This window comes from Papilio machaon, chromosome 4, assembly GCF_912999745.1.
Source record: "Papilio machaon chromosome 4, ilPapMach1.1, whole genome shotgun sequence".
NCBI classification, from domain to species: domain Eukaryota; kingdom Metazoa; phylum Arthropoda; class Insecta; order Lepidoptera; family Papilionidae; genus Papilio; species Papilio machaon.
In genome coordinates, this window is record NC_059989.1 from 7,313,279 (window position 1) to 7,338,919 (window position 25,641).

The 25,641-nt window shown below is 34.4% G+C and overlaps 2 protein-coding genes across 17 annotated transcripts in view; one reads left to right on the forward strand and one right to left on the reverse strand.

The window, feature by feature from the left end:
- The window catches only part of LOC106720297 (CAP-Gly domain-containing linker protein 2), a 45,527-nt gene extending 23,240 nt beyond the window's left edge, over positions 1-22,287 (forward strand). For 4 of the 16 annotated variants that reach the window (XM_045686898.1, XM_045686899.1, XM_045686900.1 and 1 more), the window contains 15 exons: positions 6,498-6,560; positions 6,774-6,848; positions 7,569-7,661; positions 8,253-8,405; positions 8,490-8,720; positions 8,799-8,988; positions 9,137-9,356; positions 11,060-11,113; positions 16,439-16,579; positions 16,668-16,799; positions 16,908-16,928; positions 17,065-17,236; positions 17,325-17,681; positions 17,752-20,570; positions 20,647-20,821. In XM_045686898.1, coding sequence (XP_045542854.1) covers positions 6,498-6,560; positions 6,774-6,848; positions 7,569-7,661; positions 8,253-8,405; positions 8,490-8,720; positions 8,799-8,988; positions 9,137-9,356; positions 11,060-11,113; positions 16,439-16,579; positions 16,668-16,799; positions 16,908-16,928; positions 17,065-17,236; positions 17,325-17,681; positions 17,752-20,570; positions 20,647-20,793 — 4,868 coding nt within the window. In that variant the 3' untranslated portion in view covers positions 20,794-20,821. Of the gene's footprint in view, positions 1-5,951; positions 6,174-6,497; positions 6,561-6,773; positions 6,849-7,568; positions 7,662-8,252; positions 8,406-8,489; positions 8,721-8,798; positions 8,989-9,136; positions 9,357-11,059; positions 11,114-16,438; positions 16,580-16,667; positions 16,800-16,907; positions 16,929-17,064; positions 17,237-17,324; positions 17,682-17,751; positions 20,571-20,646; positions 20,822-20,872; positions 21,017-21,344; positions 21,500-21,938 lie in introns of those variants that run through there. The other 12 variants (XM_045686903.1, XM_045686909.1, XM_045686906.1 and 9 more) reach the window with 9 other exon arrangements.
- A 470-nt stretch (positions 22,288-22,757) lies between these two features.
- On the reverse strand, positions 22,758-24,385 carry LOC106720146 (DNA-directed RNA polymerase II subunit RPB11). The gene is made up of 4 exons (XM_045686984.1): positions 24,218-24,385; positions 23,916-24,005; positions 23,329-23,503; positions 22,758-22,826 (listed from the first exon to the last, which is right to left on the reverse strand). Exons 1-4 carry the CDS (start codon positions 24,268-24,270, stop codon positions 22,791-22,793), a joined length of 354 nt encoding a protein of 117 aa, XP_045542940.1. The 5' UTR covers positions 24,271-24,385; the 3' UTR covers positions 22,758-22,790.
- Between the last annotated feature and the right edge of the window lie 1,256 nt (positions 24,386-25,641).

Here is a 25,641-nt window from a genome sequence, read left to right on the forward strand (position 1 = left end):
TCGAAGACATGGTTTATTTATAGCCTCTGGCTCCGGGGCGCCGTCTTGTCTAGACTAGACTTTATTGAATATTCCCTTTAACCCGCCCATAGTGCAGTTGCGGTTGTCTATTTTATACACGGATGTTCGCGTGATTAAATACGTGACATAACCTATTATCATGTAATTATGTCCATTCGTGCATATAATATGCGGTGTGAGCCTTGCCGGCGAAGCTTGGTTGTTTAATAGATACATTAACGATCGATACGTAGACAATTTTAATGTAACATTTGAGAGCTTGGATTTCCTAATTGAAACTGTTTGGTTATCTGTTTCCATGCCCTTTTGAAACAGACAAAAATAAAAGATCTCACATTAGCTTATAATAATGATACGGATACGAATTGAATGCATTTGGAAAGAATGGGAAGGTAATTGATTTTATTTGAAATGTACCTATTAACTTAAGTTTTGGGTATTATAAGTTTTTTTTAACAATAGCGGTCTCATAAAGCACCTTTCCAAATATAGTGTTATAAAATGTATGAAGTATTTACGATTTGACAGTTATAATAAAGTAGAAAATGTTACGATAATCATATTCAGTCAATAGCCTTTTTGAGATTTTGTCATTTCTATTATTCGAACGTTGACACTACGTAAATGGAAATGCGTAGAAAAGTTGTTTCTATTAGACTACTCGCTCTTAAATATTATTAATTTTATTTGTGATGTGCTGTTAGTGATGATAAGCTCTCTTGTTATAACAATCTAGTATTTATATGACTTAAGTTTATCTTATCTTTGTTTTACACCAACATATACATTTGTCATACATTCGTTTTTAGTTATTAAAGTTTTGCACTAAAAATGTCCATTTATCCAAAAAGGTTTTAATACTAATGTTTTGTAAAATCGTTTTTCATTTTTATCCTCCTACCTTATAATAATAATCATGCAATAAATATCGTAATTAAGTTGCCTTAATTTAATCGAATATTATCGAAGATTCAGAAACATTCAAAATCCTCGATTCACCTTCAAAGTCGAGTCAAATCAAAAAATAAAACAAACAGTCAAAAACCTGTGAAACCAGTTTGAGTAAAGAATTATAAGTTGTATGTTATGTGTATATTTAATCGATATTAGCTTTAGCATAAGTTAGAGTTTGTCGCGAAGGTGGAGGCGTTCGTGTTTTGCCGGTGTGGTGTAAATTGCTGTGTTTACAAGGCACTTACGTCAGTCTCGCATGGAGACGCACTCGCAAGTTCAAGGTGACTATTTGTTGGTGAAGACGAATTGCTTACCAACACGCGTTTGTGTTTAAATAGTTGAATATATTAAAATTTAATGCTTAAATTACTGACCTTAAAATCAATAAATACTAATTTCCAATATTAATTATTCAATTATATTCCGTCAAACTTATTGTCATGTGCCTTGAAGGGGGAAAATGAAATCACTGTTACTTTTGGAATAAATTTGAAATAGAACTCCTAGGTACTTAACTATCCGTATGTATTTTTACTTGTCCAATTTATTGCATTTCAACTCTCATGTCATTAAAAGATTCTAAATAAAGTCTGTTTTCCGATAGCCAAGTAACTCACGAGTTGTTAAATACATTGGAAACGTTTCCTTATGTTAAATATTATAGACGCAGTAGAAATCTGGTTGATCTCACATCGTTACTTGCGACCTGTGTATACAGTTGTTCTGCTCCTTTACAAGTACGTGCCCAGCCTGTCATCGAGTATGGTGCAACAGTAAACACTGACTCATCGTCTTTGCTAACATCAGATAAGGAGATTGTTAAAGAACACGCCGGAAATTGCTTTGTCACATCTTTGTCGCTTTATCGGGATTGGAAGATAATGTGACTTGTTTTATGACGTAAGAAGTTGCGATAATTATCGCCTATAGTACAATTCTATGCTCAAGTAGTCAAATTATTTTTAACTTTTTAATAAAGTGCAACTTTAGATTTTTTATGAAATGGAATTGTGTATGTGACGAAAGTTATCATTTCAAATACTTCTTGTTTGTACCTTTTAAATTATTAATATCATATAACTTCTTGTCTCAGAATTATATTTGCTCACAGCTTGACCTACTGTTCCAGGTTCTCGCAAATTAAGCTGAGGTCAAGCTGTACTTCTTGAATCTAGTTGCTCTCTAAGAATACACATATTTTATACGCGTTTGTAGAAAAAAAAAACTTAAGAATAAACTACAATTTTAATTAAATTAATACGACATAGTAAAGACATTAAAACATCAGGCGCTCAAGTATTACATTAGTTATGAATGTTTTAATGTTACCAGTATTATCTGGACAGTTATTTTATAGCTCGACATTCCTTATTAGTGATAGTAAGTGAGTTAGAATAGTTCATGTGAACTTAACATTTGCAGAACTAGCGTAGTTTAGAGCGGTTGCGTTTTGTTCCCTTTCGATTACAATTGAGCGCGTGAGAAACAAAAACGACCTTTGTACCGTTACTTGTGCCTTATCCTTTCCATATTCCACCGATAGATTTAACACAATTATATTATTTGAAAACGAATTAAGTTGTGTGAAATTTGGTACTAATCCGTAAGAATTGTTACTGAAGAAGCAAAATACTAATTCACTTTCATGATATTCCCTAACCATTAGATATGATCGTAAACGATAAGAATGCAACGTGATGTTGCGTGGGAAGAAATGATTTATTCCATCTAATATCACCTTCTTCCTGGCACCTATAATTTGTGATCTCGTATTATGATAAACCTTGTGTATAAATGATGAGATCGGCTTACATGATTCCGTCTTTACATCATGCAGTGAAAAAATATAAACTTGGTGGAATATGATGCCTAATCTCGTCCGCAACAACTCTCGTCAGACCTTATTCGGATCACAATAATTGGTTGTTGACAAATGTAATGGTCAAATTGACTAGAATTGCGTCGTCCTATAATAGTTGCAGTTTATAAGGAATAAACGAGTCTCTTAACTTTTCATCATTTATAGCTTTTCACTTCTAAATAATATATGTCATTGTTTAGATTTAGTAAAAATGATTTAAAACAAAAAAAGACGGCAGAAATAAGTCGCTAAAAAAAGTCGTTTTTTAGTAATAAATTACAACTGCATCGTAGTAAGTACTGGCCATGCACAATGCAATTTTCGCCTATTTAATGCAATAAGGTGTCAATGATTGTCATTTAGTATGCATAGCGTGTCCGCCGCGGCTAATTATGAAGCATTATCGTATGAGGCGCGACGTGTGTCACTTGCCTAATCTATTGCTTAAGCTTGGATGCCATTTAGGGACACTACTGTTAATTAAAGTTTAGGATACGATAACCGCAATATAATTATTAAGGAAAATAAACCTTTCGTTTTTAAAGTCCTCTGTTAAATGACATTGTATATCTAATGTTATGATTTACATCTATATATATAAAAGAAAGTCGTGTTAGTTACACTATTTATAACTCAAGAACGGCTGAATCGATTTGACTGAAAATTGGTGGACAGGTAGCTTAGAACCAGGAAACGGACATAGGATAATTTTTACGCCGTTTTCTATTTTTTAATTATGCGCGGGTAAAAGCTAGTTAATTATAAAAAGTACCGGTAATTTAAAATACATATCATTTAATTGAAATACTTATAATTACCATTTTAGTTTAATAGTTTACAACTTGAATCCTACAAACTATAATACAATAAATAAACACTAGACCAGAGATAGTGCTGGTACTCTTTGAATAAAGATAACCATAGTTATAGTAAATTAACTTTGGTATCAATGCACTTTGAAACCACGAATATTTACGAGATACTAGTACTGAAAGCTCATTTCAATTGGTCTTCCAACATACAATGTCACAATAGTTTACATAAATTGTAGTTTATTCTGCTACAAGTGCAATGTCCTAAATTAGCCAATTGTGACGCATTTAATATACAAATTGCTAATATTGTATTACGCCACAATGTTTACTCAGAATGCTGTATTTGTCTTTTAAGAAGGCTGTTTCCATACATACCTTTATGAATCATTTTGTTTACCGAGAATTATACACAATCAATTTATCGTGTTGATACCATTATTTCATGACATTTTTAAAATGTATCGATAAGTGGTCCGCACTATGGTGTTTGTACTCTTGGATATCGATCTTACGCGGCCCGCCCTAGGGCGTACATTCGGTTAGGATTGCGGTAGTGATGCAACGGCCAACTCGGTCACACCTAGTATTTTCGCTCAAAGTCAGATGGTTATAGAACTAGATCGCCTACACACTTTTCCTGTACCACTTCTTCGTGACCCGTGATCTTTTCTTCCTCAAAGGTTACGCTAGACTTGTGTTCTGTGATTTTTTTTATATATATCGGAATATTTATATTTACTTTAATATGTTTTTATTTACTCACTACGTAATTAGTTAAGTTAGTAACTTTATACTTCATCTATATTACCTCATATAGTGAAAACTATAATTTAATAAAAAATTTAAAATTTAATTATAATAAAAAATTAAGTTCAATTCAACGATTACACGCAACGTTAGTTAAAGATGAAAATTTGTCTCTCCGTATTGCGGATGAATTGTATAATTGCCGTAGAAAATTGCGCCTCCTGCAATAGAGGCCGGCTGCATCGATCGCAGAGGACCCGCTCGCACGGGAAACGAGCCGAGTAATTGCCCTCAATTGACGAATTACTCTAAACCGAGGAGGCATATCAAAGTATGTAATTTTGACGTTTTTGTCGTTTTAGACACGAAGATATACCACTAAAACATAGATGTAGGTAAAGTATTGTTCCCAATAGTAAATTTCTAGAACTATCTGCAAACATAATCCATGTACGCTTGAACTTGACCGCGATCGTTTAACATGTTTTCGTTTGCGTTGTGTACCTACTCGAACATTCATTCGATAATGAATTCGACAAATAATATTCGTACTTGATTACCTATTACATCATCGAAGTTAAGTGAAGCATACATAAGCGTAAATATAGACATATTACATTTTATCATATACTTGTGTTAAAATTTAAAGCAAATGGTTCGGGAATTTTTCGATAAAATAAAATGATGCTTTGTTTAGCTTTGCATTTCCTTCTAGAAGCATGGAAGTAGAAGTAGAAAAGATGATAATAGAAAAGGCACTTAATAATCTTACGAAATGCTTTCGTCTACTACTACTGTGCTACCAATGTTCCATCATGCCGGGTACTTTCATGGTCAAACCGGGCCATTCATGTCAGATAATACAGTTAACAGCTTTGCCACATTTTTGCCACATGGGAAGTAAAATAAAACAAAAGCGTCCTCGAACAAATACTCGTACGTAACAGTTCTTCAATAACATTTTTTAAACTAATACCATGCTTACAGAAAATTCCTCGTCCAAAATCAATATCTTTTGTAAAGCATCCAAGTTACTTTGCATACATACTATGAGTTACATCAGTTGAAACACGAGGTCTCTTAACATAACAATGTAAATGTCAATTTGCAGACAAACGTGAAAAATTCTACTTGTTATGCAAAGTATCTCAATTAAAATTGACGTCTTAAGGATAATTGCTTATGCAGAAAAAAATATTCTTAACGTCTATGAGTTTATTACCATATAAACTTGCCCTTAGTCATTCTAATGTATTATGTCCATTTTTGACAAAATTGTATTTTCGCGGTACCTTTAGTTAAATAATTGCATAGGAAATCAATTAAAATACTACATAAAGTCAAAGAAAATATACATGGGTTTATGTATGTGCAATTAGTGTTGGAGTAAAACATAATGTTAACACAATGATCACGTCCTTGTCAATGGAGCATACATTAAAATGTTCTCTTGACTTCATGATACGATACGTTTCTTAACAGTACAAAAAATAAGTTTGCAACATTTGGACTAATATTGCATACTGTTTCTGACAGTATGCAATATTAGTACTAAGTAATCAATTCAATAGTTTGTCGAAGTCAGACATGTAGGCGTCGTAGGGACCGCGATGAGCCTCAGTTTTACATAAGAGTTATGAATCGCGAGCCCACGCACGCGGCAAGGCCAGTCCAGTGCGCAGTTGTGATGATTAATCGGCTCACATTCGATCAGTGACGGACACGACATAGAACTGCCCGGTCTCTCGTTTCGTTTCACCCACCGTAGAGCATTTGTGAGTTATTCCACAAACACATTACAAAACATTTTCTATGGTTATATGCTGCATTAGTGCCTTATTAACTTTACCAAAACTAAACATCGAATCGATTATATATTTCGATGATATTGAACTTGAACCTTCAACATCAAATTTCTAAACATTTCCAATGCTTTCCATATTTAATCTACATTTTCTATGGTGTAATGTGTTATTCCATTCTATTCAATTTGCTCTTTGTATGTAAATTTGTGCCTTCTTTACTGTACTTCCAAGATGTTATGTCGGCATGTTTTTTTAGTTATCGCTTTACGTGTTTTCATTTTTCTGTTGTCGTAGACGTCAGCTCAACGGACACTCCGAGAAAATCCAGCGACGACTATTCAAGAAAACATTTATCAGGTAAGTTTCATTTTTGTTGTAATAAAAATGAGGATGGATAAATTACGATTTTAAAAGCATGCCAGCACGGTCTTGCTATCATTTTTCAATTTCACCTTATTATGTTCCAAAGTTAGTTTTCATATCATAGCTTTTTTCTGTACATATTTGTATCTAAAACACACATTTTCAAAATTATGTCACGCTTCTGCACGTCGCGGATCTGAAATGCAGATCTGATCGAGGCCGAAGAAGACGAGGTGTCGAGCAGTCTACCCGATAGGCATCGCATGTTTAGAAAGGCATCCAGTAAGTCCATCATGCTTATATCTAGTAGCTACATTTGTAAGTTGCCATCACAAGCGACATCAACACAAAACTTAAAGGACACTATAAGATAATTAATGTCACACAGTTCACGAAAAGGTTAAAGTTTGTGTATTGTCATTTGTGATACAAATAGGTGAAGGCATGCTACATTCATTCGCACTGGATATTGTAACGTAGTAAGGTGACGGGACCTAAAAACGGCATTCCTAACCAGCCACAGTTAATCTAAAAATAATTTTTTGAGAAATATTGCATTGATATAATAATAAAGTAAGAAAAAAATAAAAGTTATGAAAAATATTTTATTGACATACAGTAAAATAATACGTTAACTTTTAAATTCAAAGTCAAATAATGCATGATCTTTATAGTTGACAAAAAATGTCTTGAGGATGTTTGACAAATGTATAAAGTGGTAACACCTACAGCCGTTTGATAAATAATATCTCTATAATGAACGGCATGGCATTGTTTTGATATTTCGACAGACTTTTTTGTGTAACAGCTTGGTACCCGATTTTATAAAAACATTTGTATTAATAACATGAATGATATAATTGACAAAAATAACACTAATTCAAGAATATTTGTTCGAAAATGTTGGTTTTAATTTGTTTGTATCAGCCTGTCGGTATCAGGTAGCATGGTGTGAGCTGGTTAGTAGTGGCTAATGTTTGTGTGTGTCACTTGTGTACGTAGCCGCTAGCAGCTCCTTCAGTGGCACTTCGATGGACGCGCTCTGGGAGAAGCATCCCCGCCGCCTCAGCGAGGCAGGACTGCGCAGGTCCTCAGGTACGTGCTCACATCACTACGCTCTTTTCAAATCACATTCCACGCCCGATCACCAAGGCCAAAAAACGTTCACGTGGAAATGATTTGAATACCTGCATAAATCACTATTATCATAATCGTACGTCGCTCACGCTCGTAGATCGCCTACACATGCGCTTTGGACGCTGCCGTGTCAATGGATGTAAGCAGTAGTCGTTAAGTACCTGTGGTATTGTGGTTTGGATTTGGTTATGAGCATGGTATTTATAAAATATTTCATCAGGTAGAAGTCAAATGCAGTTTGTTTGGGATAGTTTCCATAGCGAAAGTCTTGTAGTTTTAAAGCAAATCGTCAGGTCTGTAAGTCAGAATGTAAATGGCCGTTTAATGGGCCTTGCAGTTGCATACAACGGTATTCAAAACGTGTGCACGTAGTAAAATATGCGCGATGAATAAGGAATGCAAAGAGGATATCCATATTTAGTCATGTTATAAACTCTTTAGTGCCTGTCACTTTCTATAGAGATTCTTAATTAAACAAAATGATGAAATCCCTAGGATTGGGCGCAAAAATACATGAATAAGGAATTATAATTTTATATATAATTTCAGACCACAGCGTCGTGTTAACAGAGGACACAGATAGCTTCATAATTGGAGAAAGGGTTTGGGTAGGCGGCACTAAGCCTGGCCAAATTGCATACATTGGTGAAACACAATTCGCGCCTGGAGATTGGGCCGGTATCGTCCTTGATGACCCAATCGGTAAGCCACCAGCCACAGTAATGTTACCATTTCTTAAAAGTTCAATAATTGTATGTATCTGTTTGACGCATTACAAATTTTTAGGCAAAAACGACGGATCTGTTGCGGGAGTGAGATATTTCCAATGTCCGGAAAAGCGGGGAGTATTCTCTCGGTTAACGCGACTGACCCGAGCGCCGCTGGTGAGCCACCACGACTCTTCCCCGGTCTCAGATGCTGGCAGCGTGTTCGAACGACCACCTTCAGGCGCCGCGAGGCCCAGGCGCACGCTCTCCCCTAATGGAAGTATCCGCAGCATCGTTAGCAGCAAGATGAGTAAGATACTCTACTGCGATATTTCTTTATACAATCTGTTAACATTTTCTGGGTAATTATTGTACGTGCATTTTTTAGATGCTTCGATTTCAACAACGGCGAATGGAGAACTTCGACTTGGCGACCGCGTTATAGTATCCAGTAGTCGCGGCAGTAAAGCCGGGATTTTGCGTTACGTCGGCGTTACTGAATTTGCGACAGGCGTTTGGGGCGGAGTCGAACTCGATGACCCTCTCGGAAAGAACGATGGTTCCGTTGACGGGAAGAGGTTTGTTTACAAGAAAATAAAGGTGGATTCTGATGAATATTTCAAAAGAGTTTATTGACATTCATTTTTTTCTACTATCCAACGATTTTATCGTCTACAGTAATGGTTCACACTAAACGTTAACTTGTAATTGATACAATATTTTCAGGTACTTCGAGTGTGCGCCGCGTTTCGGCCTTTTCGCGCCGATTTCGAAAGTATCGAAGTCGCCATCGAATAGGAAACCGGGCGCGTGCGCTATCCACAGCAACGGGCGCGGCACGCCGCTGCGGCGCTCCAACTCGCGGGAGTCGCTCACCTCGCTCGGCACCTCGGTGGCGTCGTCGCGCGTGGGGGTGAGGCTCGGCGTGACATCGCTCGGCGCTCAGGTAGGCTAGCCTCGCGCCCGGTCGGCCGAGCCCCCCACCTCACCCAAGCCGCTCAGGCCACCTCGCCTACACGACAAGACGTTGCTAGTGAAGCGCGTGGAGCGCGATCGCTGCGCCGTGATCGCTCTGCCGCAGCCTCGCGTCTACTACGACCTCGTGTTCCGCTCGGAGCCGAAGCGCAACGAGCTGAGGGCGAGGCGATGGTCTAGCGAGACTCTGCCGAAGTCGTGGCGCTGCTCGGAGAGCGTGCTCAGTTTCGAGCGGTCGCGACGCAGCGACTCGAGCGGGTCGAGCGTGGCGAGCGCGGGAAGCTCGGGCGGGGAGGTGGTGCGCGTGTGGGGCCGGCCGGCTGCGGTGACGAGGGCCAGCCGCGGGGACGCCGCCGACTTGTTTGTCGCTCTGCCGCCGCCGCGCACTCACTTCTCCGGCTTCGGCAAGACCTACCATTTCTCCTGCGTCTCGCCCTTCCAGTTCACCTACCCGAATGTTGTATACATATGAATGCGATAGTTCCTTCACGTGATAACTGATGGTTCCGAAACATATTCAGGGGTGCGCGGCGCCTCTGAATATGTCCGTCCTTATTATTTTCCTCGAATTAAAGCGCTCACAGTATATTCATTGGTACAAAATAAAGAGAAGCAGGAGATATGGTAAGTGCAGTAGGTGTGCTTACCGTCTGCATGAGCATCGGTTTTATTTTGTTTGTAGTTGGCACCCCTTGGTTTGGCCCTTGTCTTAATTTTATTTGTTACTAACAATTATTTTATAATTCATTGTACTAATTCGAATTTTATTTCGCTCGTATCTAGTTATTCATGTCAAAGTCATCCCCCCCCCCCCACAGCCACGCTCACTTTACAATTGATCCCGCACTGAATTATAAAGAGACTGTCGTAGTCATATCGTAGAAGTTCATTATGATTTAAACTGTGATATTATTTTTAAGATCTCATATTAGACACATATTGCGTATTTTTGTGACTGTGTCTTTTTTAATTTTACTTCAATTTGTATACTTAGTTCGATAACTTCACCTCGGCATGAATTAAAAGTTGATACTGATTTGTTGCCAAAGATTATTTTTTTATTACGTTTATAATATTGAGTTTTGGTATGGAATTACTACATCTCAAAGTACTTAGAATTATTTTTGCCACTATGATAAGACCATTATTTTATTTTTTTGCTAAGAGTTGTTTTCTTAAAAAAACAACTGTTCATTTATTTCTTATGTACTTCCGCATGTATACCCGGTTATTCATTTCACCACTGATTTATAATTATATTTTGGTTTTATTTTATTTCATAGATATTAATCGAAATTTAAATTGTGTGTGTTTTTTTAATTATTTCCCGTACACAGAAAGCCATAAGATTACTTGGCCTACTCCGGACTTGGGCAATAAGACAAAATGAGTTTCCAATAGGGGTTAAGCGTAGCGATATACTTTTAAACAAATTGTCCAGACTCCAGGCAACATTGATAACAAAAACAATTAAAAGCACCTGGAATTATAATTCTAAAGCTGTAGAGCCACAGCGAGTAAACAAAAAAAATCTTATAGCATTATGTGTACAGGCATTCCAGCTTTGCTAAGTAGTATAGCTGCAGTGGGAATTGAGTGCGTTAACGCGTGTTGTTTTGTTCTGTTCTCCCCATGTTTGTTTGCGCGTTCGCACTGTCACTAACGGCACGGCAGCGAGTCGGTCCGCGAGCCTCGTCCACGCCCGTCAGCGCCAAGAACGCGTTGCAGGTACAGTATCCCACGATCGCGGCGCGGTAAGCCGGGAATATCGTGCCCACCTTTATGGTATACATTAGATCTCGTATCGTTACGTTGTATATCGTCTATCGTCTCCCTTTTCTAATCCCACCCTTGTGGGATCCAGGTTTTGCTCCTCCATAGTGATCCTCTTTCATTTCAGTCGCCACTTCTTCCTTAATCATGTGTCAATTATTTTTGTCCAGAACCTCGAATCCTATCTCAATATGTTAAATTTGTATGACATATGGTTGTTTTTCGTATATCACGAAACTATTCTTGCTGTTAGATGTTGAAAGAACACCATATTCCTACGTCTTTCTTACCCATATGACGGAACTTTACGACATCTATAAATCATTAATGTAGGCTCGATACTTTAGGTGAAAATCACACATGGGCTTCATATCAAAAGACATTTTGCAATTCTTGCTAAAGGTATAATTTATTTTTTTATTTATTTTTAATTTTACATATTGTATGTTGAATTAAAAATAAATTTAAAAAATAAAACTTTATAGGTTTATAGCAAGGTTGCAAAGTATATTTTATTTCTTTTGATTTAAAGCGCATGCGTGGTGACCTATCCCGGCTACCGCACTGTAATTGTTGGGAAATTCTATATTGTAACTTTTGAATGTTGTTGTATATTTTTTTTTTAACAAAAATGTAATGTTTTTCCAAGTGGTTTTGTTTTCACTTGAAATTTTGCTTTTAAGGATTAACAATAAATAATAGTTTTATATTCCAGGATTTATTATTACTTATTTGTTAATTATATAAACTTAATAATGCACAGTAAAGTACAAAAAATCATGTTCCACAATAAACCAGATTCTGTTTACAAAATCTAAGCGTCATGTTGTGATTTATGTGATACAAACTCTATTTTAGCATTTGTCAAAGGCAAAAAAAACTGTGATATTATTTGATTTGGAAGTCTTTCGCATAATTTATACAAAATATCTTGTTTAATTTTGCTACATTTATTTTGTCGCAATGGAAAAAAATATTTAATTTATTAAAATAAAAACCAGTGCCTGTAAGAATTGATGATATTCATTTAGTTAAGAACTCGTATAACTAAGCATTCCTTATATCTTATGAATAACGTCTTTCACGACGACTTAGTTTGATATTTTATAGTAACATAGATGTAGACCTAAGAATTGTGTAGACACGTCAATAAAAAAATATTTCTCAAATATAACGTAGGTATTTATAAACTGTTTAACTTTCAATGAAATCGGTATTTTAAAACTTAATTAATATTTTTGCATGTAATCAAATCAAATGTAGCATTTATAATGTCTATATAGTTCTTAGGAGTTTTTATAAAGCTTGCATATTTACTATGTATGAATAATTTCGAAGGTTTGCATTAATATTAAGGTTTAATAAAACTATGTCTGAAGTGTCGTGTCTTATTATTCTATCCCAATATTTTTCCGCATAATAAAGTACATTTACGTAAAACTAACTGCAGTGGTTTTATTGCAATAATACTTCGATGCTTGTGAGATTGCATGTTTGTTCTGGTGTTTGGTGCTTTGACATTTGACTACACGAAGTATGTTAACTGTTTACCTATGAAAATCAAACTAAACAGCTTTGTGACTTATTACAATAGTCCCATTTAAACCCAAAAATTTAAATTAAAAAGGAATAAAGAAATCGTTAAAATTGTCTCCTGTACATAATGATCATTTTGGTTATTCTTATATGGATTATATTTATGCTTTTATATGCTATGGGTAAAGGAATATTGCATGATAGCAAAACTGCTGCAAATACACTGATCTTAAGTTGCACATACCAAAGGTTGATGTAGCATACTTGAATACGTTGAAAGGTGCATTTTCAACTTGTTTCACAAATGTTAATAGACCATGCAAAGTAACTTGAGAGCAGTAGCTCTCAAGTTACTTTGCATCTATGGCATATGCGTCAATTTCGAATTTAATGAGACTACGATGATGTCAAGTTTTCTATACAAATGTACGTAGGAAGTATAAGTAAAAAATACAACTATTTTCCTTCACTTCTATGGAGAGTTTAAAATTAAATAGATTTCTAGCTTTTGCCCGCGACACCATCCACATGGAATTTAAAAAAACAAACTTTATAAGTAGACTGTGTTCTTCCAGACTATGTTCTACACCTGTGCCAAATTTCATCAAGATCCGTTGAGCTATTCCGGTGATACCTTCAAACAAACATCAATCCACTCATCTAAACAATCGCATTTATAATATTAGTAAGAAGTGAGTTTATAATCAAATACACCGTCCTAAACAAATGCAGAAAACTATATTTCATTGGTTAAATTAAATAATTTTGCTACACCAAGAAATTTATCACAAGGTCAGGCATAACCTTACCCCTTTTAGATTATCTTACTAATATTATAAATCCGAATATTTAGATGGATGGATGTTTGCGTGCAGGTATGTCCGGAACGGCTCAACGGATCATGATGAAATTCGACGCAGATGGAGAACACATATGCTACTTATTATTTTTTTTTATTCCGCGCGGACGGAGTCGTAAGCGACAGCTAGTAAACTATATAAATAGAATTTCATCGATATAGGATTTTCTCACGCGATGTTTATTTAGTAGAAATATAGCACAAACATTTCTACCAATTTATGTCCAGTTATGAAGAAAATCCATACTTAATAAAACCGGTTTTCGACACTTACCGTCACAAGTCATCAGAGAACAGGGGTTTTAGGAAAAAAATAATTAACCTTACCTTTTTGTATGTAATAGTAAACAAACAGTAATGTTAGAGTAGAAGCGTTTAGAGTTAGTCAGTGCGTGGTGGGAACGGTGAGCAATTAGTAACCGCTCATGTTAGGGCTGCCAATTTACAATAAGGTTATGTCCAAATTAGTGGTGAAAATAACGACGATCAATAACGTGGTAACCCTTGAAAACTCGTCCAGTGACTTATCATACTAACTCACTTTGACCCGAAGCGCGATGCTCCATGCAAAACCAGAGATTTCGGATCAAATCCGAAGAGGTGACAACCCTAGGTCATGTGGGAGGGCGTTAATGCGCCGTGCGCTACTGCCGTGCTCTTGATGCTGTAATCTCTTGGAATTACTCGATAATATTAAATATAAACAATTATCGTTGTTCGTGCCAAATCTTTTAGGTTTCGTAAAGTCAATTGATTTATGCTACTCTTAGTACGATCTTAAAGATTATATGAAGATAGAACGTGCGTCTCCAAATCGTTTTACTACCTAAACTTTTGTTCATATTTATTTTAAAGAAACATCATAGGAGAAAAATATAAAATTCCGTACTATAAGAAGGACCGTTTTTTAGCAAAGCATCAACTATATAGTAGGATATATATAACTAGCATAGCTATATTCTACCTTTTAATTTAAAAGAAAAACGACATCAAACATATCCAATATCGAGACGTGTCATCCAATTTAATTCGTATCCGATTTGGCGAAGAAGTCCGTGCAAAGATCGAATTACTCAGTTTTTGTAAGGTTGCTTTGTCGCAAGAGGGGACTGTAAAATTGTAAATGTATATTTTTTGCAATTGAAAAATGTACAACCTTGTTTTTTTTCAATTAAATAACTACTAAGAGAAAATTCAACTACAACATTGGTGTACTTCATTGGAAGTATATTATGGCCACACGGCACATTAAATGACAGATTGGGATCACCAACATTCAACGGGATAACTAGGAACCAAACTTCGTTTACTCAAATGTCCTATCAGCAATGTACTTCGAGGAATGGTTGATAAAATAATAAAATTATACGACTAACATAAAATATAAAGAACGCAATCACTCTTTTATAAAATAATTTACTCATAGATGCATAAATATAAAACTGACGTATACAGTTGGCCTACGCGAAGTTGATACTCGACATGCTGACGGCATAATTTGACCTCTAAAGCAAACTCTAATTAATAAAATGAAACATTGATTTTATTAACATTAATAGTAACATTAAATGCTAACAACAATATATGTAGGTAATTTGATAAATCAAAATTATTTGATACATTAAATAAATTATTCTTAAATTCAACTAACTTTGTCGATGTTATTAAACAGCCGTGGTTACGTAATTGCGTGTTCTAAGTCATTTTAACCCTGTGCTAAACACCATACAGTTTCATACTTGGTTTCTAAATATACATGATGAAAGACGCATGTAATAACGGAATAATACAGATTCTATGTCGAAGAATACTTCGTCAGGTTTTTTCTATAATAGCTAATTTTTCATTCTAACCCACTGTTAGCTGATACCAAAATCTCTGAATAAAACTTATCGTAATTGCTGTCATTATCTTTGACAAAAGATATGTAGATAGCAATATATTTTAACGAACATTTTGATCTGAGAAACCTACTATAAATTATTCATTCATACTAAATTACATCATAGATGTAATAAAATAAATTATGTATGACTTTTAGTAATAGATATAATTAACGGCTTTAGTCAGCGGGAACTGAATATGTCGCGAGTTATGCGCCTGCGCCTTATACGTTGCCATTACCATAATGCTTTATGATGTCAACTAATCGACAGCCAATTAAAAAACAATGTACAACGTCTTAATATTGTTAATTGTTTCTTTGTTTATTTTAATGATCAGTCCTTTCTTTAAGTAAATTCGAACTTTTTTGCATTGCAACTCTGTTTCATTTTCTTTTTTTTAAAAAGAATGAGAGGGATGGCAGTATATCTTTTCTCTCCCTAAAAGTCGATTTTAATTTTTAGTCAACATTGAAACTGTCAGAATTATCAAACGAATGAAAAATACGTGTAAGAAATCGTTCACAAATGCGAGATAATTAGTGAAGTGAACCAAATAGCAATGGATTAAATAAAGGTCTTCGGTAAACTTCACGGACTGTAGCATGATTTTCAGTCCACAAAGTACCTGTAGACTTTAGTGTTTACGTCCGGTCAACTGATCACATTGTGTGGAGCGAATCTTAGCTGACTGATGAAATGTTTGGAAAAGTAAACAATGGAAAAACGTGGCTGAATGAAGATAATTTTGGAAAGTCATAACATACGATATATGGTTCCTTTGCCTATTTTTTGTGTCTTAATCGTGTCTAATTTGATGTATTTTTAATATTTATATGTATGTATAGTGTAATAAGACGGTTAATTGTGGAACATTTTGAAGTATTGTTAATTATTACTTGTAACTTAATTATTACTCAAAAATTTTACTCGGATTAGTAAAACAATGTTCTAAATGACATTTATTATATCAATGAATAATTTTTTTGTGTTGAACAACAGGAGTTATTGCGCGAAAAACAACATCACTTGGAGCGGTTAATGCGGGAACGGGAATTGGAGCGCGCAGAGATCGCCAAAGTGTCCCTCCAGGCGGAAAGAGCGGAGACCGCCTTGGAACTTATTAAAAAAGAAGCAACTCAGGTACGAACATCTGAACGTGTGTTTGTTGAATTAAACATTCAATATTACGAACGTTAATAAATTTAAATAAATTGAAACATTGTTACAGGCAAGCACAGAAAATGCAAAACTTAAAGTTGAACTGGACAAGATCAACAAAATGTTGGAGGACGAAAAGCAGAAGGTGGAAGATCTCATGTTCCGAAACGAAGAAGAAAATATTAATCGAGAAGATTACAATGTAAGGTTTTAAAGAATAACGTATAGATTCAATTCTATACGTGTTTAAAAGATGTTAAAACATTTTAATTTAACTGAAATAAATAAAACAAATTGTTTATTTTTTCAGAGATATAAGGATGCAATGGAGGTAAGTGAAACGAGTACGAGGACTGACCTTAAGTAGTGTAGTTTAAGTTGCACAACTTTCATCAAATTAATTTTTAAGCAAAGTCATTAAACATTTATTCAATTTAATACTAACTAATACCTTATTTAAATAATAGCAAGAGAAAGCTGCCAGAGAAAAGCATATTCGTGAACTGGAAGCAGAGGTAGCGCTGCAGTCTGCTAGAGCCGACACCACAGCTGCAGCGCTGAAAGCGCTTGAAGATCAACGCACCATCGAAGTCGCCGCTGTAGCCGAACAGCACAAAGAAGAGCTCTCCGCCGCTCATAGTCAGTATTAACTTATATCCTTACTGTAAGGATATGAATAACAATTTAAAATCGATTTATTATTATTTGATTATTCTAACAATTTCAGCCTTATCATCAGAACTGCAAAAATTACTTGATGAAGCCTATGCCCTACTCAAAGAAAAAGAAAATGAAAAAGACTCCCTCGGCAAGAGTATGTCCGAAGAGCTAACACGTGTCAAAGCAGAATATGAAAAAGCATTAAATGAAGCTAAAACTAAAATCGCTATCGCTCACACAGAATTTGAAACGCAGGTTTCTGTTTTAACAGCAAAACTGCAATTAGCAGAATCGAAGTTAGAAGCTGAGAAACAGAACATAGAAAGGCTTAATAAGGAGAATAGTCAAACAGTTATCGATCTCAATACTAGAATAACACAACTTCAAGCCGTCCTCGATGACAAAACATTAGAATTAAATAAAGGTAAGAGATTTTAACAAATCTTGCATAAATGTATTTAAATGCCAGTTTAAATAACGACATTTTTTCACAGTTTTAGGAATGAGCAAAGAACATGAAGTTAGCCTGAACAAGGAAATTACAAAGTTAAAAATGGAATTAAGCGCAAAAATTTTAGACCTAGAGCAATTGGAAGATTCAAAGAAGAAACAAGATACTGTGTGCAAGAGTCTGCAAGAAGAATTAAGTCGAATTAAAGAAGAACTCACAAATAAAGAGAACGAGTATGAAACATTTTTAAATGAGGTATCTCAACAGAACGAGAAAAATAAAGCAGAAATTTTAAAATTGCAACAAAATCTACAATCCAAGACAAAAGATTATGAAAGACTGCTTTCTGAGAGTAGTGAATCATCCAATTCTAATGAAAAAATAATCAGTGAGTACAAGGAGATGCTGCACGAAAGGGATAAGGAGATAATAAAACTTAAAGATGAATTTGAACAAGCTACAGCTAATTTTAATATTAAACACAGCAAAATTGCAGAAGAGCATAAAAAGGAAATTGATGATCGCAATTCCAAAATAGAGCAGCTAATGAAAGAAATTGAAAGTCACAAGCTTGCCTTAGATCAAAGTAAAATAGAACTTGATACACTTAACTCACAATTTACACTTAACGTGGATGAATTAAAAGCACTGAAACAAGAAAATGAACGTTTAAAACAGACTATTGAAGAATTAACTCAAGCTAATACTAATCTAAAAGAAAAGATGGCAGCAATGGAATTAGAAATTGGAGAACTAAAACGGCAACTGAACAGTAGTTTAGAAAAATGTGAAGAGTTGCAGGTGACAAAAGAGAAGATAGAAAACGAATATATGAATCTCACCGGTCAGACGACAGATTCAAATGAACAGTTTAACAAACTATCGCAACATTTGAAAGATACAGAAAAAGAGCTCCAAGAGTTAAGAGACAAACATAGAGAAGTCACTAACAACTATGGACGGGTAGAGCAAGAATTAAAGCAGAAACTTTTTAAGCTGCAAGAAGATTTTTCAGTAGAGCGTGGGCAATTATTAGATACGATAAACGAAAATATTGAAAAACAAAAAGTAGAAGAAAATAAAATGAAGGAATTCGAAATACGGGCCCTCGAACTCAGTAATCGCACAAAAGAATTAGAAAATCAGAATGATACACTAACAGACGAAAATTCAATTCTTAAAAGAGAAATAGAAGGTTTAAAAGCTAAAGAACAAGAATTAAGTATTGAATATGACTCCATACGTAAAAAGTTAGAAATGGAAATTGATAGGTACAAGGAAGAAGTATCGATGCTTAAAGCTGAGGGAGCAACATCTGAAGTAAAATTGATGGAAAAAGTTGATCAACTCACTGAAGCACAAAATGACTTAAATAATAAACTTGAAGAAGCAAGAAAACATGAAGATTCTTTACAAAAAGTTTTGGATGACATGACTGCACAAATGAATAACAAAACTGCTCAGTACGAGAAACAAATTGTTCATATTCAAGATCAGTTGTCCACTGTAAATGAAGAATTAAATAAATATAAAGCTGAAGAACAAAGGCTGAAAGACCTTCTAGAAGAAAAACAAAATTATGTAAAGGAATTAACGCTTAAATTAGAAATGTTCGAAGTCGACGTAAAATCGCATTTCGAATTAGTTTCTGAAAAGGATCGCCAATTGGCTTCAGCAAATGAAGAGTTAGGTAAAGTAACGGACAGTAAACAAAAATTGGAAGAACAGTACAATAATTTAACGGCAGAAGCTTTGGCAATTAAACAAAAGTATGATAATTTAGTGAGCAATGCAACTGCAGAAGAATCCATGTTAAAAGAGCAATTAGACCAAATGGAAACGTTAAAGAAAGACTTGTTAACAATTTCTAACGAAAAAACACTTTTAGAGTCAAAATATAACGATGCTTCAAATGAGCTTCAAGTGTTAAAAGTTAAGTTAGAAGAATCTGAAAGAGTTATAAAAGAAAACACAAACGTTACAGATAATTTATCGAAAGAAATGGGGAAAAAAGATGATTTAATCAAATCTCACATCGATCAAATCACAGCAGATGCTGAGAAAATTAAAAAGTTAGAAGAAGAAATAGTTGAGATAAGAATGAAAATAACAAACAAAGATAAGGCTTTAGAAGACCATGAAATTGAATTGACTAAATTGAAAGATAATTTAAAATCAGAATCCAATGTAACACAGAACAATTTTAATGCACTGCAGTTAGAAAACGAACAAATAAAAGAAAAACACAAACTGGAAGTCGAATCTCTTACCAATGAAACAAAAATTTTACGAAGTCAAATTGTGGAAAAAGAAAAACAGTTAGAAAATCTACAGAAAACACAAGAAAAAATAACAGAACTACAAGAGCTACTGGCAAAATCCGAAAGTGATATAAAACAATTATCAAATATAAATGAAGGTCAGAAATTGAATTACGAAGACTTGAACAAGCAATTGCAAACACAATTTGATGAATACAAAAAAGAAAGTAGGAACAAACGTCATGACCTAAAAAATCAATTAAACGACTTCGAAAAACAATTACATGAATCGAAAGAGAAACTGAAAGAAGAACTCGAGAAACAAAATCAATTGCAAACTAAACTTACGGAGGCCGAAAGAAGAATTTTAGAGTTGTCAGAAAAATTAGAATTATTAACTGTACAACAAACAAGCGACGTAAATAAAGATGAAAGACTAGAAAAACTAACGATTGAATTACAAGCTATAAGAAAATCAAGCGCCGAATCAATGGCAAAAAGCGAACTGACAATAAATAATCTGCAAATAGAAGTTAACAATAAAATAAGAGATTTAAAAGAAAAAGATGACATGATTAATAAATTACAAGAAGAATTGAAGGTAATAGGAAACACTCTTAGTTAAATTAGATGAAAATTAAGAAATACTAAATTAAATGCTTCTTTTAAATTTTCAGAATCATAAAGCGAAAGCAGAGGTTGCAGAAAGGGAAAAGGCTATGATACAAAAAGAAATGAGTACAATGGGGAAAAACGTTCGAGATAAAAATGACAATGACGCTATGGGCACTTTAGGACAAGGCGACAATGCCACTACTAAGTAAGAGAATCTAGTAATACTAAATACTAATTAAGTTAATATTGATTATTTTAACTTTTTGTTTACCAATTCTATTGTTATAGGGTACAAGAAGAAAAAGAAATCATAGACGGACAAGTGAGCTTCTTGAATTCAGTGATAGTGGACATGCAGCGAAAGAACGAGCAGCTAATGGCGCGAGTTCAAGCTCTGGAGGGGGGGACCACGCCTAGTGAACCCCCACTATTGTAAGTTGTTTTGAATTTTTGCCACAAATATTACACGTTATTATTCTCTCTCAAATTATTTCAACTTCATTAATTCGTTCCGTTCCATTACAATTTTTAAGTCTGAAGAGAACTAGCCAAGTTAGTCGGTGGAAATAATTTTAAAAGGTAAAAAAAAAGATGGCATGAAGGTTAAAATGGTCATTGAAATAGTGTTAGGGCAAGATTTTTTTTTGATTTTTTTTTTATATTAAAAAAGTTAGCGCTTGACCACGATCTCACCCGATTAGGTGAAGATGTGGTCTAATAATGAATGAATCTAATAATGAAAATGGTATAACATCGACAGTAACGGTCGCAAAACGCGCGCTCCGCGTCTTTTCTGCGACATCTGTGACAAGTTCGATGCGCACGACACGGAGGATTGCTCGCGTCAGGCCGACACACCGCCGCCGCCCGCGCGGACCCCGCCACCGCCACGACCATACTGCGATATATGCGAAGGTAACCTTATTTCTTACAAATATTACAAATGGGAATGTTTGAATGGATGGATGTTTATTACTAGGGATCTGAAAGGCTTCTGATTCTAGATAACTACTCAACAGTTCAACACGTCTTATTGAAATTTTGCAGATATCGAAAATAGTCTTGTAACTTTCACCTTTTTTTCCATTTCTCCGCAGACGTATTGCCCGTCTTAAAAATGCAATCACGTCATTCAATCCATTGTAATGATTATAAAAAAAATATTGGCATTATGCTAAGGAAAGAATAGCATTGTCCATAACAATGTTTTTGGTGGCTCCCCCGCATCCATTTACGCCACGCTACAATTAAAACTGTGTTCTGCGCAGCGACTAGTACATTGTCAAGATGATTGTATAAATAAAATAATTGTTTCGAAGTTGATGATAATGTATATATTTTTCATGTGTTCCAGTGTTTGGTCACGCTACGGAGAACTGTGATGAAGAGGAAACTTTTTAACGCCTATTTATTGAAATTTAGTTATATTGTTACCGTTGTTTGTTGTTACTCTTGGCACGAGTATTATTTATTATTGTTTACCGTTTACAGGTACGACTTGTTTTGTAGTTGATATCTTAGGGAATGTTTGTAAATAAGATCATTGATCTTTTTATCTAAGTTTTAATTTAGCATGTTATTTTAAAATAAATCAGGTGATTGTCTTTTTATTTTTGTTGTCTTCTCTTATGCATTATCTGGACATAATGCGTATTGAGGAATATATTTTAATGAGCACATACACACAAGTCCAATCTCAATCATGATTTTGTCCTGTATTGTATCTACAAAAACAAAATAATATAATTCAAATAACACCAATATATAGATATGAAAATTTTGTAAAAGCAATAAAATTATTACGAAAAACGTACCATGTTTTATTCTTATTTAATATTAGCTGATGCTCGTGACTTCAACATGAAAATAAATTAAAAATCCTACGATACTCCCCGCATCAGTTACCTTCTAGGAAGTCCCGTTGATATCGTTCCAGCCGTTCCAGAGATTATCCGGACGGAATCGGGGACATACAGCAATAATTTTAATAATGAGCTTTTCATTATAAGTGAAGCATCATGTGCATGATATATCACTGTTCAATATTATATAGACACTCCAAATTAACTCCATAGATGAGAATTGTTAAAATTTAACATGTGCATAGAGTAAAAAAATAGCAAGTAAAGAAACATTAAAAAGTGAAACCCTTTAATAATTTCAGGAATACTTTATTCATAACAATCATATTTACTAAAATTAACCATTAATCTAAACCATCCTTCTTTTCTTTTATTGCCTCCTGAAACAAAAGTATATGATTAAACAAGAAAAAAAGAATTATAGAAAAAATTACTGAAATATTTTTGTAACAATGAACATCAATATTGAGCGTCGGTGGCTCAGGGGTTAAGCACTTAACTTGCAAACTGCAGGTCCTGGTTTCGAATCCCGCCATGTGTTTTTCGATTAACATATATACATTTATTCGACGTTCTTACAGTGGAGGAAAACATCGTGATGCAACCTGCACATATTTGAGAAGAAATTCAAAGGTAAGTGTGAAGTCAACCTGCACTAGGCCAGCGCGGTTAGCTATGGCATAGTCACCCCTAACTTAGGGTAGGCTCCGAGTCCCTCATTGGGGATGTATAGTGAGCTGATGATGATGAATGAACATTAATACCAAGTTGTTATGGCTGTATTTGCTGTCATCAGCTCATACATGTCCCACTGAAGTGTTCAAGACTTCTAGGATTTTAGCCATTAAACTTATAACAGAGCAAAATATGGAGATAACATACCTTAAATCTTTCTTCAAACAGAGACAGTTCTGATGTAAGATCTGTGAGTGCATTCATGAAAGCCTCCTGTGGCGTGTAGTCAGATGTTGTTTGAATGCGTAAAACAAATTTATGTTCCAATGGATGTGGGATTTTGTAACCGGCAAACAATACTTTAGGGTCCTTCAGAAGTTGACTGTAAGAAAAGAAAAGTAATTGCTGAGTAGATAGAATACAGTAAATAAAAAACAGTTTTTACAATCAGTCATTGTAACTAATACAGTTGTTTTTGTGCCCCTTAGTAACAGATTTATAAAGGTACAGTGGGACTTCAATTTATAGCATAACTTTACTAAAAACAACAATTACGTAGTCAAGGAAAATCAATGTTGATGCATATGAAAATGCGATTCCATTGGTCATTGGCATTGCCTAACTTCATTTTGATGCGTAACCAGTACACAAAAAACCATGCATTTTATTAATACAGCAAAATGTTATACGAAAGCATAAAGAAGATAATAGTAATATTTTCTGTAATATTTCGACATACAACTGTACATATTTTAGCTTTATTGGTAATTATAATAGTAGTAATTTTTACTCACTGCCTAATCATGTTACCTAGCGTATGGTCTTCCTTGTTAACAGTGAATATAGCTGCATTCGTAACTTTTGTGTCCTCTTCCTTTTGAACTCTGTAATAGTTACAAAAAAACTTCACTTCACACCTTCACTATTTAATATAAACACACTATCACATGCATTTTCTATAAGTTTTAAGTATATTTTTAGACAAAAATTTACTTTAAATTTGATAAATGATAAATAAAGAAAATTAAACATCCATTTTATACGAAATACAAAAAAAAAACATTAAAGTTACAAGTAAATTAAAAAATAACCTTACTTCTTTTCTCCGTCGTACAAAAGAAATGACTCGAATGTCGGCGGCGCATTCATCGTAAAATGTGATTAAACTCTTGCGGTTAAATCTTTCGTTTATATCGAATTGTAAATTTTATTACGCCACCTTCATGTACACAAACAAGATGGTAACTAATCACTGACAGTGACATTTGTCATAATGCATTACTGGACAAAGAGCTTTAAAAAGATGTTACAGGTTTCAGTGCTATAACGATTATTGCCATATGCCATTTTCTTCAAAATCTTACAAAAAGTAGTTGAATTTATTTTTTTACTTAAGTACATTTTACGTAGAGTACAAATCTATTATCAAAAACTTTGACTTCAGTGGCGGAAATTATGGAATAACTACGAATCTTTTTTAAAGAATTATTAACTGATTGAAATAGTTTTTCTTTCTCAGATTATAGACAAATTCTAAAATGACCGTAATAACGTTGTTAACAGGACAGTCTAAAGGTTGTTAAGAAATCGTTTCGTCGTCGTCGTCAGCTCAATATACGAGAAGCTAATTTACCCCAAATTATATATTACCTCGCTGGTCCAGTTCGGGTTGGTTGGCTTCACACATATCTTTGAACTTTTTCACCGATACATGCAGGTTGCATCACGAAGTTTCCCAACGTTATAAGAACATCGGATAAAGGTACATATGAAATGCGAAAATCACATTGCTATATGGCAGGGATCGAACCTGGACATTTAAAGATGACGGTCCGGTCTGATCAAGCGCGTTACAACCGAGCCACTAACGCTGTAACTTTGTGAGAAATTAACCACTGCTATTCATTATAAAACTATTATCTATTTACTCTTTAAATACTTACCTGAAAAACGTTAATGGCTTTTCAGTCTTAACTTAGAAAATAGGCAGTGCAGTAAAAATAAAAGCCAAGATTTACAGCAGAAAACACCGTTTATTTTATAATTATGAGAGAATTTCAGATTGATAACCTACATACAGAATATGACTATAAAACCAATCTAATTTGAATTTCACAATGTTTTCAGAATCTTTCGGTTAATTCGTAAGTCAATTACTGTTAATTCAACTGTAATAATGCTATATATTTTTGTATCAGAGTTAGTTAACAAGGAGAATGAAGGATAATTTATCATAAAAGAGATTATTATAAATACAACTTGTAATACATTTTATATATAAACATACAAGAAACTCATATCTGAACAGTTCTAACATCTATTTCAACATTTTCCTCTAAACTAAATGTATAAAAACAACATGATTTAAAATAATTTATAAACTTTAATACATTTTTAATGTTTTGCACAATCCAACGCCAAGCGACATCGATTATTAAGAGAGAACAAAGCATTTTTGATAGTTTAACATTAAAACTACATTTCAAGTCTAGCGACTCTACAGTTTCAACAAGAAGGTTT